Raw genomic sequence first — 19,197 nt, forward strand, 5'->3', positions numbered from 1 at the left:
CAGGTATCTCTTGTGCATCTTCTAAAGACGGTGCGACTTTTGCGTCTTTTGCGTCTGCTGCAGAAGTTAGACCGCTATTCCCAACACAGTACTATCGTCCTGACTCTGCTCATGTCCATGTTTGCACTCCTTGCACACTGGATGGCGTGTATCTGGTATGTCATTGGAAAAATGGAGAGGGAAGACAACAGCCTTCTGAAGTGGGAAGTTGGTAAGGGCTTACATTTGTCACATTTTCCATTTTTAAATTTAAAAAAAGAGTATCAAGAACTTGGAGGAAGTGAAAGACAAGTCTATAAATATATTTCGTCTTACTGTCAATTTATCTAATTAATTTCTGTTTTTGAATCCATGATATAAGTAATTTATTTCAATAAGGTTTTCTGGAACAACCTTACATTTTTTTTGAAAATTAATGTGTTAAACTAATAAATTTTATATATAATCAAAATAACCAGTTTGGCTGTAGAAGTGTTTAGATAAATAATGTTCAATCTTGTCTTGAAATGTTCCTATGCAGGGCTAGTAATAGTAAATCACTGGGAAACTGGCCTATGGTCTATCTCTACAATATCTTAACTAATAAGAAAATGATCACTTATATTTGAGGTGGTACATTAATAGAAAAGATATTCTACCATCCTTCCCTTTAAAAAGAGAGAGTGAGAGCAAAAGTAAACATAATAACACACTCTCCACATTTAGCACACTTTGAGAATTTGTGATGGTAGAAAGGACTGGATATTTACAAGCATAGTTTATAGTTGTGAGTCCCCATAATACATGGGAATTTAAGGGAGATTTTTCAAGTGTTACATAATCTGCATAAATGAATCTGAAACATTATGCACATGAATACATTTTTAAACTTATGTCAACCACAGTAAATTTATAGAAAATGAAAATTCTCAAAACTATAACTCTCTATCCCAAAATATCTGCATTTTTCTCACAGTCATACCCTTTAGAGAATTGTCACAGTACCTTATGTAGAATTTTTTTTATTAATCTGACATTTAATCAAAAGAATCTGCTTCTTAGTTGGCTAGAAAATCCTTCACATATCTTCTCCACCAAAAATCGATCTTGAACTTTTGGAAGAAGTTCAAACCTTTGCATAGGAGACTCCCAAGAGAGAAAAATGCCCAAACTTTTCATACCAGCACTAAATGGCTGGACATATTTGGAACATCCCTGTGTTGGCCCTCATAAATGGCAGTCTCTCAGCAAAGGACATATACAAAGCCTTCAAAGGCAGCACTGGAGGAAGAGCTGGAGACCTTAGGAAAGCAGGTGGAAGGGAATAATCTCCTGTTCAGGTTATTAAAAATACCTCTTCACATCCCAATTTTAATTCTGAGCTACACCAAACAACTGATGTGTTCTTATAATTTTTATCTTAGAGTGATTTTCTTATCTTCTTTATCAAAGCACTTTTAAATGTCTTGTGGTGGGTCCTCAATTCTAGGAAACAAAGAAAATGGGGAAATAAAACTGCTGAATGAAAGCAAAAATATCTTCGGTGAAAATAAGATCCAATAAGAAAGAGAAGGAGAAAGAGAGAGAGAGAAGAGTTGGTTAAAAGGAGGATCAGGGTCTAAATTGTATGTGGATTAAAACATTTTCCATCTTTCAATATTGTTTTCTTCTCTATAACTTTGTCTTGAAGGCTTCCTCATCACATCATATGTCATCATCCTAATGGTGTTCAGTAAATTACAGCATTAGATCTCTGCCCTTTGTTTTGAATTTATATTAAAATTCTGACTTGTGGTCAGCACCTGATTCCTTTTTAGACCTGACCTAATTTTCCTCAGGCCCCAGACCTATACACTCATATTAATTTGTAAGTCTCGTCTAGTCTGAGAGTCTGCAGATGGGGAAATTTAGCTTATTCACACTCTCAAATTTAGTTATATGAAGAAAGCCTTTTGTTTCATTTCCAACATGCCAGGCTTGCTGCAGACTTACAATCTAGCTGTTGTTTTTCTTCCCACAACATATAGAGGTATTTGTTTATCAATTAAAAAAAACAAACAAACCTGAATTGCTTCTGTATTTACCCCATTACTTGTATTCTTGGTCCTTGTATTATGGTTCAATGTAATGAGTCGGAGGTTGTAAGCCAGAACACAATCTCACAGACAGAGCATTGTCATGAAGTAGTGGCAAGAAGAGCATTGGACTGGGGGCAATAGACCTCTCCTGTCATCATGGTTCCATTGCTAATCAGCTGTCAGATTTGCAATATTTTTTTTTCACCTGTCTGGGCCTCAGTTTCCTCATCTACAATGTGAAAAAGCTCACCATATAATTTGAAAGTCTATTTCTGGTTTCATGAGTAATGATTATCATGAATAAACAAACCCCAAAATGTGTGCTTCATATATGTGTGTATGTGTGTATATATATATACAAATATACATATATATATGTGTGTGTGTGTGTGTGTGTTTTCTTATTATGGGTCAGTATCCACATAAACCACCAGAGGATATATTAGAAAGTACATCCTATGATCATGGCATGTCAAATAATTGATAATCTTACTTATTTATGATAAAAATGACTGAAAATTTATCTTTAGAGAACTAGATTTCCTGTCCAAACACCTATTGGGATATGACTAGCAAGATAGTATGCTAATTAAGTGTGAAAATATTGAGTTTATAGGCTTGTCTACAAAAACTTTCTCTTCGCTAGAATTACTTGCATCATTTAAATGTTCATTTAAAACATTCCCTGGTTGAGATTTGAACACAAATTAAATAATTATGACCTTCCCTATCTAACTTTATAATGAAGTAACTGAGAGTCTAGGCTACTTTAGTTTTTACCCTGTAATTTGTGCACTAATAGTAAATTTTACCTTTTTGGGTCCAATTATCATTAATACAAAAATTTATCATACCAATAACATTTGATGAGAGAATATGTTGTTCCTTATGTTTGTGTTTAACATTAGATGTATAAAAATAGATTCATTTTCCCAAAGGATAAAATTGTTTTCTAATTACTGTTAATTTCCATAAAATGAAATTTCTAAGTGCCCATTACATACTTGGTTCTGTGTTAGACACTGGGGATACCAAAACAAATAATAGAGCTTAAAATCTAGTGGGAAAAGTAGACAAAGATTTAATGGGTCTATTACAGTGTGATACATTTTATAAAAGGAATATATATAGAAGGGTGGCACTAAATCTAACTAGAATATCATAAAGGCTTTTCAGAGATGACCTAAGTTTTAAAGGGTGAATAGGCCTTGTCTGTATAGATGTTGAGGAAAGGGCATTTGTGACAGCAAGGTTATTAATATGTTAAGCAATTCACTCTCACAGAAGGTGAATGGAGGTATGGTAGAAAGGGAATGAGGCTAAAGAGGTAGGTAGGTAGGTAGAGACCAGATCTTTAAAGACTATGCTAAGCTTTAGAGTGTGGACTTCATCATAAGATATAGCGAGGGATAAAGCTCTCTTTTGAACAGAGATCCTTTGAACATAGAGCACCACCAAAGAGTGGGAGATGTTTCACTCTGCTTCATTTTCAGTGACTGTAAACTGACAATAATAATAGTGCCAACCTCAGTGGGGTTACCAGTATTAAATTAAGCAAGATGTATAAAGCATTTATATTGGTACCTAGTAACTGCTCAGTAAGTAACAGCTAGTATAATTCTCATTATCATTGTATTGTGACAATTACTTCTAATGAAAGAAGGTACCATGAACTATGACTAGTGAATACTTATCATTTTATGTATGAAAGTTATTAAGAAATAGCTTTAAAAGTATTGCCTTCATGGTTTAGTTTGGTGATGGACAAAAAATTATATGCTTTTGCATATCTTTAAAGTAATTTATCTGTACCTCCTTTCAATTGGAAAGTCAGCCTCTGAAAAATTTTTGCATAGGCTCACAATTGCACATACGTAGGAGATTTTTTCTTTCAGGTTCATTTAGGAGGCAAGTCCTGTATCAACCTTATAAGCTTGTTAGGATATATCAACTTTTTATGGAATTTAGATATAGTGCTTCAAGGGTAAGATTAAACTCTGTATTAAAGACACATGTCACAACTGAATCAGAGAGTGCTTTTTACAGTTTAATTTTTGGGAGGCTGTGAAGAAATGTTTCAGAAGGATCTCTTTGCAGGGAGTGGAGGATGCTTTATTTGTTTACTATAAGAGGATATAAATAAATATCCAGCTAAAAATGTACAAGTAGACCTTGCATGTTTTCTTATGTATCAATATATGTATATATTGTTTCAGCTCCTATCACTTTTAAAGTGCAATCAATGATATTGAATTAGTCTCTGAAGAACTACGTTAGCATCCTAATATGAGCTCTGATTTGCAGCTCAAAAGGTTCAAGTCTGAATCCTGCTTCAGGAATGTGAGTTTGAATCAGACATGTGATTTTGACCAAAATGACCTCAATGTGTGGTTTTTCATTAAACAATCTCAGATTTGTCATCTATGACTGTGGCAATACTGACTCTCATGAGTACTCATTTCACATAGTATCTGGTACATAGTGTGTGCTTGTAGTTGGTAACTGCCACCATTATCACCACCACCTCTGCTCTTACTGTTAATTGAAGCCATCTGAAACTCCAGCAACCTGTTCAAACTTCTATCAATGAGCAATGTAGAACTGAAATAGCAATAGCCTTAAAGTCTAGTAAAGAGGTGATATTTTTGTATCAGTCATGATTCTTGATTGCATGTAAAAACAAAAAAGGAATTCATTCGCAGGAAATGTAGACTCAGAATTAGAAGGATACAAAACAAGACTAGGAAGAGAACATGAGCTAAGGTAGCCCCACATTGCCAATGCAAGAAGTTCCATTGTGACATTTCACAAGGATGGCCTGAACATGTTTCTGTCTGTAGATCCTGTGCAGGAGTCCTAACCTCCTCTGCACCTCTGATTCACAGTGCCTGAGGGAAGAATTCAATTGGCCAAGCTTAAATCACATGCTCAGACACAGACTGCCAGGCCAGGGAGACGCTTTCCATCTTACCCTTCCATGATGGAAAGTGGAGCCCTATGTCTCTCCATTACTATATACAAGGAAGAACCCACCCATACCCCTGCCAGGTAGGATGTTAGCCAGCAAAAAAAAAAAAAATTAAAAAGCATGATAATGTCAGACAGAATTAGCTGAAATATGGGGAAGTGGTATTTTTGCATCTTGCTCACTGTAACAAATCTGTGTTCCTTATGTGAGTCTAACAGTGGAATCCTAATTACCAATCTGTGTTTCCTCATCTATAATAGATTGTGTCTTGGTCAGTAGCTCCCGTTTTATAGCTAAAGTGTTACCTTATGTTCTTTTTCAAAATTACCTCTAAGACAATGACAATCTGAACTTTAAAATAAATAATCTATTCAAAGTTCAAAGAGTATTTTGTAATAGAGAGGAAGCTCTTTTATCTCTTACCCTTGGGCTGGAGCAGGCGCATCCATTGCAGATGCCTATAAGTGTATCTGTATCATGCAGGGAAGGGCAGGAAGGCCAAGAATCTAGAATGGGAAAAAAAAGGATTAAGTCAGACATCATTTTCAAATTTTCATTGACACTTTTAATCCTAAATCTCCTGATCCTCGTTGGATAAAACCTCATAAAAGCAGATTGATTTGAATTGCTCTCTAGTTATTAACTACTTAGCATTTACAAGCCTTATGTAAGAAAAAAAATAAATGACCAGGCTTATGATATTGTGAGCTGATTACTTCAATAACTGCATCGGTTTTCCTAAAGAAGGTTGAATTTACTAACCCTACTTTTTCAGGGTTTACATAAAGAATTATAAAAACTTTTAAAGAGAACCCTTACCTGTAAATTCTCATTCTTAAGAATGCATGAGATAAAGAAAAGAGGAAAAAATCTAAAATGAAGTTTTCCAGCCATTAAAGTGGACACTAGTGAAGGACTCCTGGATTTATTTTTTTAAAACAAAAACCAGTCAGTACCTTAAGCCTTAATGTGCGCTGTAATGAACCGAGGATCTCCTTTAATATAAATTCTGATTCAGGAAGTCAAGACCCTTCTTTTTAAAACAAACTCCAAAATGAGGCTGGTGTCACTGGTCCAGCACATCACACTGTGGGTGGCAAGGTTTTTAAAATGTCTTGAAACTTTTGAGGAAGTTAATACTCCCAGTTGTAAACAGCGCGAACCAGTAACAATTCAGTTCTTTCTATCCTTTTCCACCATCCTATATTTTTTCAATCCCCAACACATCTGCAAATTTATTTGGACATAGTTTATTTCTAATGGACAAAGGAGGTCTATCTAAAAGCAATTAACCTCAATACTGAAGTAGTACAACACGGTACTTAAAATGTCATCAGAAACAACGTATATTACTGTTAGTTCCAGAAAACCCAAATCAAATACCATCCGTTTTAAAAGTTTTGTCAATGCTCTGTTCTATTTTCATAAGGGCTTCTAGAAAACAAAATATTTCCATGTTTTAGAAGTAAGATTTTACTCTTTCGTTATAAGGAGCAAATGGTATATTTTAAAAACTCAAATTTTTTATATTTTAAGTATAGCAATAAACTTTGCTTATTATAAAAATTGTGGAAATAAAGTATATATAGCAATGTCCAGTTATGAAGTTGCATTATCTCTGCAGTCTGATCTTGTATTTAAAGATTATTTGGGCATTTAGATAGTAAGAAATACAAAAGTTTGCATTTAATTGCATAATATTTGCAGTCCTTTGAAAGGGAATTTCTGGGTTTCAGGTAGCAGGGAGTTAATATGATTTCAAGTTGCTACGGTTGCTTAAGAGGAGAAAATACTTATACCTAGAAAGAAATGAAGCTACAATATACTCAGAATCTTTGCACCGCTGTTTCCAAATGTGTTCACACTTCCTACCAAACACTCCAAGCAACAAAGATTCTGTTATCATGTAAGTTTCAGAGATGTAGCACACTGCATCCCAGTTCTAAAAGATTAACAAGGTATATTAGCAGCATATATACGCTCAGAGAAATTCTGAAGAAATTGATTTAAACTTTATTTAAAAGAAATGTTGCATAAATTTATTTTATATCATAATCTTTTTCTTTTTTGTGCATATTACTAATACTCTATTAACATCTTATCCTATGAATATGAAGTTTTAAAAACAACTTTAGGAAAAGTTACTAAAACCAATATCATAATAAGAAGAATAATCATGGTTTTAATCTTTTAAAAATATAGGGTATCACATGTATCATCCCACGGTAAATCTACAAAAATAGAGAGCGAGATTATGCTCGCTACAAAATGGAGATTAAAATGCCTACCTAGAAAATCATTGGTGAGCTTAAATAAGAATGTATATGAAAGGCTGGGCGCGGTGGCTCACGCCTGTAATCCCAGCACTTTGGGAGGCTGAGGCAGGCGGATCACGAGGTCAGGAGATCGAGACCATCCTGGCTAACACGGTGAAACCCCGTCTCTACTAAAAATACAAAAAAATTAGCCGGGCGTGGTGGCGGGCACCTGTAGTCACAGCTACTTGGGAGGCTGAGGCAGGAGAATGGCGTGAACCCGGGAGGCGGACCTTGCAGTGAGCCGAGATAGCGCCACTGCACTCCAGCCTGGGCGACAGAGCGAGACTCCGTCTCAAAAAAAAAAAAAAAAAGGAATGTATATGAAAGCAGTTTGCAAATCTAAAAGTGCTATAGAATTATGATGTGTTATTTTGGGGTCATAGTTAACAGTATACACACAGATATACATACATATGTATATGTATGCATATATAAGAAAGACAGGAATGTGTATACACTATACCACAAATTCCTGTCTTCATGTTCTCCACGATACTGATCCTAGCTTGTATGTAGAGAGTACATGCACAATACATGTATTTGAGTGAATGGATGCAGAAATAAGTGGGTGAACAACAAATAGGGATTCCGTACTTTATTATCAGGTCACCCTTTAGCTTAAAAGAGAAAGACATTCTGAAATCAGTCTTCCTTCAGTGTTTGGAAGTTATGATTGTTTCATACTTCCTTATAGTATCTCATTATTTATACTGTACTATTATAGACCACATTCTCATTAGTCATTTGGTTAAAACTGATTTGCCTAAAATATAGGCAATAAAGTTATGGGAAACCAAAAGTCAGGATTCTATTTCTATTGAATAGTCTATTATTTGGATATTTTAGCTCCCCAAATACTGAAGTCCCTTAGTATTCAGATTACACTTGAGGAGAAACTGTTTTGGTTTTCTCTCAAAAGATCTTATAATACTGGACGATTATTAATATAAGTTTTATTAAGCATTTATAAGTATCACAAATTAATCCATTTGGGGTTTGGTTTTCTGACTTATAAAACATTATCCAAGTGTACCTTGCCCCTACATTTCCTTGCTATTTTTTGAAAATCTTTGACCTGTTTTATAATAATTAACTTGCAATCTATGCTCTACATATTCCTCACATCTACTGACAATCTCGTACAAACAATTGCTCATTTTTCTTCTGTTTCCCCCGCTAGGAAATACATATGTAAGGAATATATATATATATATATAAAATCTTTCTGTTTATGGTATTACTAAAGAACAGTCTTTAACTATTATCCCCATCAAAGAAGAACATACTGTAAACTCTAAATAATTTTATTGTGAAAAATAATTACTAGATTAATAAGTCTATGAGCACTGACTGCAACTATAAGAATTAAATACTAAGTCTAAGTCACTGATTTGAAATGTGAAGTGTGAAATTTCAGTGTGCTTGTAGAAAAGCACAGGTTTTGAACCACTCACACTAATATATTTTTAACCAAAACAAACAGACAAATTAGCTTTGATGATGAAAATAAAAATCAGAACCACAGTGTCATCGTATTCCTAAGGATAAAAAAGTGTTAAGCAGCTAATACTTTGTGACTGAGGTTAATTGTCGTTCTGTAGCAATGATGCTAATCACTATGTAATTTTTATTATCTGGACTTTGTTAAAGTACCTAGTATATATTTTATTGAAACCTGTGTAGTATGTTTTATATTATGCCCCATATAACATTTTAATATGTAGGTTTTAGAGGCCCTATTCCTCATCAGATGTCCTGAAATTTGTGTGAGGTTGCAGTGCATCAGTCAATTGTAAATGTATTTTGAATTTCTTACTGTGTGATAGTGTCATAAAGGAAATGATAAGCAATGATTTCAGTTTTACAGAACTTTAATTTCACCAGGTTACAAGAGAAAACTAATCGTTTCAACTGCTCTTCACTCCCTACCCTGTTGCTTTTTCTGTATTTCCTGTCTCAGTAAATGGCTCAAGCATGCTTCCGTCTTCTAGCTGGAGATAAATTTAGATTGGCACTGCTTACAGCTCTTGTTGGATCCAGAATCCCTCCAAAGAGCTGTTGCTTTCTAGTCTCATCTTTCTAGTCTCATTTTGGTATCTTAGCTTTCAAGGAATACTCTTGGCTCTTAAACATCTTAGGCTGTGCTTTGGACCTAGATTTTAGAAGAGTGAGTCTTTTTTGAGTATTTTCTCCAAGGAGTCTTTGTTATAAGGTGATAGTTTGCTGACCATTCATTGGCTTCTCTGCTTCTCTGAAAGGATCCTATGACTTCAATCACTGTTTTTCTACCCTACTGGATTTTCCTGAGTTGTGTAGTTGTTAAGATCATGGACAAGTAATATGCTTCTGGCTCTGGGAGTATCATGGGCTTCTATATTTAAATGAGTTCAGTGTTGAAGGCATGTCTCACACAAGAACTACTAATCTTAGAGTGACCTAAAAGGTAATAGGAACATTCAAAGAATACAATGAAAAGAGATTTATTTTTGGCAATGGGAGCAATGTGATCTACTGACTTGAGGTTTGGATCTAAACTAACTAACTAATTAATTAATTTTCTAAACACCTACTTAGTTTCCTAGTATCATTTATCAAATAATCCATTTATTTCCACTAATTATAGTGTTTTAATTAGGCTTAATTATGCATACTTATGGCTCTTACTAGGCTTCATTTTTCTTCTGTTGACAGTCTAACTTTACAAAAATATTACATAGTTTTGATTATTGTACTTTAAAATTTGGGGTATAGCAGGTAGAACAGAGGACATTTTGGCTCATTTACTTATTTAGATAAATATCAGGGGAAAAAATCTAACTGACATTTTAATTGGAGTTAATTTTAGAAATTAAATTAGGGAAAGTAATACTTTGAGAACATTGAGTTTTTTTTGTCCAGTTCATGGTATTTAATCTCCATTTATTTAAAATATTATTCTGTATAATTAAGTGAAATTGTGTAATTCTCTTTACACAAGTTGCACGTATTTCTTAAGTATATTTTTAAGAATTATGCATTTTTGTGCTTCCGTGAATGGGATCTATTTTTCATTGATTTTCGTTTCAGTCATTACTGTATGAGAAAATCTAGTAACTTTGAAATATTTTATAGAAATCTCAAATAATATGTATCTAATAATGTTTCACAAGTTTTATATTTTCTGAGTTTTTTAGAAAGACAATCGTATAATATATATACATACGAATAAATTTCTCCCTGACTTCTAATATCCGTAGTCTTTTTAGCTACTAGCTTGAGAAAATGACATATTTTATTAAATATGTACTGTAACTTCACTAAGAGATTTTGCTGAAAAGATGTTTTATAAATCACTAACAGGCATTATCATCAATGCTTGATATACATTGATACTTGATAAAGTTCTGTGATATACCACAGAACTTTATATTGTGGTTCTCAAAAATGTATTTCATAAAAGAACATGACATAATAGAACAATTCTTAGCCCGGAGGTTGGGAATCCTTTACTCTAATCAAGCCCTGACATTAATTAGCTGTTTGACGTAGGACATTTTATCAAACCATATTTGTCTCGATTATTTCTCTTAAAATGAGATATTTGACTGATTCTTACTGAGTTTCAATCCTTCTTGAAACCGTTTTGGAAAATGAATGGAAGCTGTAGATATCCAATGATAAATTAATATATTCTATATAAATGATATTTGCATTAAAGTATAGTTTTATGTTTCATTAGATTATTTCATAGGATCCTGGTAAACAAAACACACAAAAATATCTGAGAGCTAGTTGATCTCTAAAGTTTTTAACTTAAGTAATATTTGGCTACATTACCTTTAAGAAATGTATCTTGCATATGAATTTTAGTTCTGTCGAACAACTAATGCCTTAGTCTACTGACATATCTTTAGTCATAAATGAAAACTACATAACAGTTGCCATAACTCACTAGTAAAACATGTTAGCCTTTATATTCTTTCAGATTTTATACCATTAAAGTATAATTGTATTCTGCATAGTAATATGCTTTTGTGAAATCTCTCTCATTTAATCCATTTCTTCCTAAAGTTCTTAACCTTTGGAGACTTTTAGCTACAGACATGAACTTTCAATTTTGCTATTCAAACAAGCTTAATAAACAGTTTCACTTTATATGCAACTTTTCAGAAATGTAGTAATTTCTTAAATTGAGAGAAACCAACCACTGTTCAGGTTGGATATAAAAATAACATATTTTAAAATGCCCAAAATTTCATTTCTGGTTTAATTTCTAAAGGATAGTAAGAAGCAAAGGAGATTCCTAGTATTTTAAGACTTCTGTCATTTGGACAATGTTCTAATTAGCCCAGATGTTGTGAGATCCTTCACAACATAGTCTTTAACTGCTGTATTTTTTTCAACCCCCATACTCAATAACCTTATGCAACTGAGTTGGCTCCAGGTGAGTTACTGTTTTATTTAAGCCAACTGTAACCCATAGAGTCACAGGATGTTAGTGTAAGAAGGGAATTTAGAGATAATATATTCTAAATCCCTAATTTTACTTGATTATTTCTCTTTGATGAGGCCTCATAATGTAGTGCGGAGAACATGGATTGAGTGTTATAAAATTAAGGATCTATCCTGGCCCTACACCTCAGATTTCTTCTCTGTAAAATGAGCTAGTCAGATCAAATGAGCTCCAAGATCTTTAGAACATCAACTTCTCTTATTTGCATGAGAAGAAGAGTGGAACAAAGGCTCTTTTAGTAGAATTATTCTACTCTAAAAAATTTCTGAAGATAGAAATATATTTTTCTACTTCCAAAAATCCATGAAATAAATGGGTTTTATGACTTCTGACCCTTGTTCCAAAGAAGGAGTAAGTTTGACCTGATATATGTCTTTTTAAAAATTACTTTGTAGTCTAAATGCTTCTATTCTCAAGTCCAAACAAAGTATTTTTTAATTTGAAGCATTGAAAATTAACAATAATATTTACAACAAGTAATAGAAAATAAGGTGTGATATTAATGGAAATATAATCTAAGTGTAGTTTTTTTCTTAAGTTCATATCTTCCTTATCTTTCTACGCCTGTTCCTGCTAAATTTACAAATGTTGTTTCCAGACAAGAGTTTATCTGCTAGAGGGATTTGAAGCCCCCAATTACCTGGTTCAGCAACCTGAGCTGCGCCACCCTACCTAGACATAGATTATGGTGCAGAGTGAATCCCTCTGCTCCACACCTAGGCAGATCGCCAGTAACTTGGAACATCTGTTCACTTGGATCAGCAGCCTGAGTTGTCCCACCCCTCCTGTGCAGAGATCTTGAGGTGACCCTCTCTGCTCCATGGTCAGGTAGATCTCCATGCATTTGGAACGCCTACTTGTCTGATTCAACAGCCCAACCTTCCCCACCATTCCTAGACATAGATAGTGGTGCAGTGAAACCCTCTCTGCTTCATGTCCAGGCAGATCCTGAGGCATTCAGAGCACCTATTTCCCTGGTTCAGCAGCCTGAGTCACACCCCGCTCCATGTAGAGATCTTGGTGCAGGGATGCTGTCTCTGTCCCATGCCTAGGCAGATCTCCAGGCATCTAGAGCACCCACTCTCCTAGATTGAGCTTCAGCTGCGCCCATTACCATACAGAAATCTTGAAGCCAAGGTTTCTCAGCTCCACATGTAGGCACACATAGAATTTATACAAAATAATAATAATAACATTATAGGGAAAGAACAAAAAAGAAAAAATCCTACCTGCAGAAACATAATTATAAGAATTAGAAGTGCCAGCATCTCCATATGAGAAGGAACCAAAACAAGAATGCTGGCACCATGAAAAATCTGAATGTAGTGACACCACTAAAGGACTGCACTAGCTCTCCAGCAGTGGTCACTATCCAAAATAGAAACTCAGAAATAACAGATAAATAATTCAAAACATGGATTGCAAGGAAGTTCACTCAGAGACCCAAGACAAGGTGGAAAATCAACACAAAAAAAATTCTAAAGCAATCCAGTAAATGAAGAAAGAGATAAATGCCCTAAAAAGAAAATCAATCAGAGCTTCAGGAATTGAAAAATTCACTTAAGGAACCTCAAAATGCAATTGAAGATCTTATCAATAGACTGGATCAAGTAGAAGAAAGGTGCTCAGAGCCAGAAAGCCAGTCTTTTCAACTGACCCAGTCTGACAAAAATGAAGAAAAAAAGAATTTTTAAAAATGATGAAAATCTTTGAGAAATATGAGCTCATGTAAACTGATCAAGCCTACAAATTACTGGCATTCCTTGGAGAGAAGGAGGAAAAGCGAATAACCTGGAAAATACATTTGAGGGACTCATTCAAGAAAATGTCCCTAATCTTGCTAGAGAGATGGAAATTCAGATATAAGAAATTCAGAGAACACCTCTGAAACACTATACAAAACAAATATCACCAAGACATATAGCCACTAGACTATCCAAGGTCAGCACTATAGAAAAAACTTAAAGGCAGCTAGAGGAAAAGGGAAAATAACATACAAAGGGAACCCCATCAAGCTAACCACAGACTTGTCAGAAAAAGGCTTTCAAGCCAAGAGAGATTGGTGATCTATTTTTAACAGTTAAAGAAAAGAAATTCCAATCAATAATTTTATATCCTGCCAAGCTGAACTCATAAATGAAGGAGAAATAAAATCTTTTACAGACAAGCAAGCACCAAGGGAATTTGTTACCACTACACCTGCCTTACAAGAGATTCTTAAGGAGTTCTACACATGGAAACAAAAGAATAATAACTGCTGCTACAAAAACACACTTAAGTATACAGCTCACAGACCTCATAAAACCAAAATACAATAGAAACTACACAGCAAACAGCTAACAACTTCACGATAAGATCAAAACCTCACATATCAATACTAACCTTGAAGGTAAATGGTCTAAATGATCCACTTAAAAGTCACAGAGTAGTAAGTTAGATAAGAAAACAAGACCCATTCATCTGCTCTCTTTTAGGGATCTGTTTCACACGTACTGACACCCATAGGCTTACAGGGTTGGAGAAAGATATACCATGCAAACAGAAAACAAAAAACAGAGAGTCGGAGTTACTATTCTCATATCAGATGAAACAGACTTTAAAGCAACAACAGTGAAAAATGACAAGAAGCACATTACATAATGATAAATTGTTCAAGTCAACAAGAAGACTTAACTATCATAAATATGTACACACCAAACATGGGAGCACCCAAATTCATAAAACAAGAACTTCTAGAACTACAAAAAGACTTAGACAACCACACAATAATAGTGGGGGTATTCAAGACCCCACCAATAGCATTAGACAGATCATCACAGCAGAAAACCAACCAAGAAATTCTGGACTTACACTCAGCACTTGACCAACTGGACCTAATAAACATCTGTAGAATACACCACCCATCAACTACAGAATATACGCTCTTCCCATCTGGACATCTGGACATGGAACATACTCCAAGAAATCACATGCTCAATAAAATAAAAAATAAATAAATCTCAATAATATTTAAAAAAAACTAAAAATCATACAAACTGTAGTCTCAGACCACAGTGGAATATAATAGAAATCAATACAAGGAGGCCTCTCAAAAACCACACAATTATAGGGAAATTAAACAACTTGCTCCTGAATGACTTTTGGGTAAACAAAGAAGGCAGAAATTTAAAAATTATTTTAAATAAATGGAAACAGAGACACAACATATCAAAATCTCTGGGATGTAGCCAAAGCAGTGTTAAGAGGAAAGTTTATAGCACTAAACGCCTACCTCAAAAAGTTAAAAAGATCTAATTTTAACAATCTAACCTAACATCTAGAAGAACTAGAAAAACAAGAACAAAGTAACCTTAAAGCTAACAGGAGTAAAGAAATAACTAAAATCAGAGTGGAAGTGAATAAAATTTAAACCTAATAATCCATTTAAAAAATCAACCAAACCAAAACTTAGTTTCTTAAAAGATAAACAAGGTCAATAGACCACAAGATTATCAAAGAAAAAACAAAGAGAGAGAAAGTCCAAATAAGTACAATCAGAAACAGCAAAGGTGACAATGCTACTGACCCCACAGAAATACAAAAGATTATCAGAGACTGTTATGAACACCTCTATGGACACAAACTAAAAATCTAGAGGAAATGAATAAATTCTTGGAAAGACAAAATTTCCCAAGATTGAATCAGGAAGAAAATGAAACACTGAACAAACCAATATAGAGGTTCCAAAATAGAATCAGTAATAAAAAGCCTACCAAGCAAAAAAAAAAAAAAAAAAAAGGCCCTGGACCAGTTGAATTTACCACTGAATAATACCAGAAGTACAGAGAAAGCCAGGTACCAATTCCACTAGAACTAATTTCAAAAAATTGAGGCAAAGGGATTCTCCCTCACTCTTTCTATGAATCTAGCAGACCCTAACACCAAAACCTGGTAAAAATATAGTGAAAAAATCAAACTACAGGTCAATATACCTGATGAACATAGAAACAACAATTCTCAACAAAATATAGCAAACCAAACTCAACAGCACATCAAAAAGTTAATTCACCATGATCAACTAGACTTCATTCCTGGGATGCAAAGTTCGTTCCACATGTACAAAACAATAAATGTGGTTTACTGCATAGACAGAATTAAAAGCAGAAACCATAAGATCATCTCAATAGACACAGAAAAAGATTTTGATAAAGTCAAACATCCCTTTGTTACAAAACCTCTGAAGAAACTAGGCATCAAAAGAGCACGTCTTGAAATAAGAGCCATCTATGACAAACCCACAGCCAATATCATACTGAACAGGCATAAACTGAAAACTTTCCCCTTGAGAATTAGAACAAGACAATGATACCCACTGTCCCACTTTCTATTCAACATAGCACTGGAAGTCCTAGAGAGCAATCAGTCGAGAGAAAGAAATAAAAATCATCCAAACAGGAAAAGAAGTCAAACTCTCTTTTGGGGATATATGATTCTACACCTTGAAAACCGTAAAGACTCTGCCAAAAGACTCCTGAAACTGATAAACAACTTCAGCAAAGTTTCAGGATGGAAAATCAATGTACAGAAATCAGTAGTGTGCATTCACACCAGTAATATTCAACCTGAAAGCCAAATCAAGAACACAATCCCATTAACCATAACCACAAAAACTAATAAATAAATAACTACGAATACATCAAACCAAGGAGATGAAAGATATCTACAAGGAGAAATACAAAACACTACTAAATGAAACCATAGATGACACACACAAATAGAAAGACATTCTATGCTCAAGGATTGGAAGAATCAATATCATTAAAATGTTCATACTGCCCAAAGCAATCTACAGACTCAGCACTGTTTCTATTAAACTACCAACGTATTCTTTTAGAATTAGAAAAAAAACAAAAACAAAAACAAAACAGAATTAGAAGAAAAATCCTAAAATTTACATGGAACCAAAAAAGAGCACAGACAGCCAAAACAATCTTAAGCAAAAAGAACAAAGTCAACGGCATCACATTACCTGACTTCAAACTATACTATAAGGTTACCATAGCCAAAACATCATGATACTGATTTAAAAACAGACACATAAACCAATGGGAAAGAATAGAGAACCCAGAAATAAAATCATACACCTACAACCATCTAATCTTTGATGAAGTCAACAGAAATAAGCAATGAGTGGAAAGACTCCCTATTCAGTAAAATGGTGCTGGGATGCTTAAATAGCCATATGCAGAAGAATGAAACTGGACCTACTACTTTTCACCATATACAAAAGCTCAAGGTGGATTAAAGAGTTAAATGTAAGACCTCAAACTATAATAATTCTAGAAGAAAACCTAGAGCACACCATTCCAGACATGGGCCTTGGGAAAGAATTTGTGACTAAATAGTCAGAAGCAATCACAACAAAAGCAAAAATTGACAAGTAGGACCCCATAAAGAGCTTCTGCACAGCAAAAGAAACTACCAACAGAATAAAAAGACAACCTACCAAATGGGAGAAAATATTGGGAAACTATGCATCCAACAAACTCTAATGTCTGAGATATGTAAGAAAGTCAAACAATTCAACAAGCAAAAAACAATTAACTTCACTAAAAAAAAATGAGCAAAAGACGTGAAAAGGCACTTCTGAAAAGAAGACATACACATGGCCAACAAACATTTTTTTAAAATGCTCAATATCACTAATCATAAGAGAAATGCAAGTTAAAACCATGAGATGTCATCTCACACCAGTCAGAATGGCTGTTATTATAATGTAAAAAAAAATAGGTGCTGGTGAGGCTGTGGAGAAAAAGGAACACTTTACACAACGTTGGTGGCAATGTAAACTAGCTTAGCCACTGTGGTAAACAGTTTAGAGATTTTTTAAAGAATTTAAAACAGAACCACCATTTGACCCAGCAATCTCATTACTGGATAGATATCCAAAAGAAAACAAATCATTTCTATTAAAAATACATATGCACTCACACGTTCGTTGCAGCACTATTTGAATACAATAGCAAAGATATAGATTCAATATGGGTGCCCATCAGCAGTGGATTGGATAAAGAAAATGCAGTAAATAAGCACCATGGAATACCACATGGGCAAAAAGAAAAAAAAAGGAATGAAATCATGCTCCTTGCAGCAACATAGATGGAGCTGGAGGCCATTATTCTAATTAAATTAATGCAGGGACAGAAAACCAAATATTACATGTTCTTACTCACAAGTGGGAATGAGACATCAGGTGCTCATGGACATAAATATGGGAACAATAGCAACTGGGGACTACTAGAGAAGGGAAGGAAGGAGGGAGGATGACAAGAGTTGAAAAACTAACTGTTGGGTACTAAGCTCACTACGTGGGTCATGGGATTATTCATACCTCAAACCTCAGCATCATGGGTAACATTTTTTACCCATGTAACAAACCTGCACATATACCTCCTGAATCTAAAATAAAAGTTGAAAAAGAAAACAAAGAAGAGATTAGAACAAAGAGATTAGAACAGAGACAATATACACGGCTAGAAGACCCTGTGATGACACAACGAGAAAATAGCCATTGACAAGCCAAGGAGAGAGGCTTTAGAGGAAACCAATCCTGCTGACACTTTGATCTTGGACTTCCAGCCTCTAGCACTTGGAGGAAATAAATTTGTTTTTTGAGACAGTTAGTCCGTGATATTTTTTATAGAAGCCCTAGACAACTAATAAACTGCCCTCCTCTGTTTTAAAAACAAAAGAGTTCATCTGAAAAACAACTCTTGTTGCAGCCTCTCACATTTTCCCTTTAAAATTAATATGAAGGCCAGGATGAAGACATAATATGACATCTTAATCATCAGTAAAAGTTAAGTGTCAACCACTGATATGTTGTAAGAAAGTAAAGGAATTTTCACTAAAAGCCAAGCAAATAGGATTAGATTTAAAAAATATAAACAACAGATAGTTTGAGTTTTTTGTGATACCTATTCTTTTTTTTTTTAATTATACTTTAAGTTCTAGGGTACATGTGCACAACGTGCAGATTTGTTACATATGTATACATGTGCCATGTTGGTGTGCTGCACTCAGTAACTGGTCATTTACATTAGGTATATCTCCTAATGCTATCCCTCCCCCCTGCCCTCACCCCACAACATGCCCTGGTGTGTGATGTTCCCCTTCCTGTGTCCAAGTGTTTTCATTGTTCAATTCCCACCTATGAGTGAGAACATGCAGTGTTTGATTTTCTGTCCTTGTGATAGTTTGCTTAGAATGAGCAAACTTCCAGCTTCATCTGTGTCCCTACAAAGGACAAGAACTCATCCTTTTTTATGGCTGCATAGTATTCCGTGGTGTATATGTGCCACGTTTTCTTAATCCAGTCTATCA

General features: G+C 34.5%; 1 protein-coding gene across 5 annotated transcripts in view; it reads left to right on the plus strand.

Moving 5' to 3' along the window:
• The window catches only part of KCNH8 (potassium voltage-gated channel subfamily H member 8), a 396,050-nt gene that overhangs the window by 251,321 nt on the left and 125,532 nt on the right, over nt 1–19,197 (plus strand). For all 5 annotated transcript variants that reach the window (XM_073023635.1, XM_073023634.1, XM_008009256.3 and 2 more), the window contains one exon: nt 4–211. In XM_073023635.1, coding sequence (XP_072879736.1) covers nt 4–211 — 208 coding nt within the window. The remainder of the gene's footprint in view (nt 1–3; nt 212–19,197) is intronic.

Source organism: Chlorocebus sabaeus, chromosome 15 (genome assembly GCF_047675955.1).
Source record: "Chlorocebus sabaeus isolate Y175 chromosome 15, mChlSab1.0.hap1, whole genome shotgun sequence".
NCBI classification, from domain to species: Eukaryota; Metazoa; Chordata; class Mammalia; order Primates; family Cercopithecidae; genus Chlorocebus; species Chlorocebus sabaeus.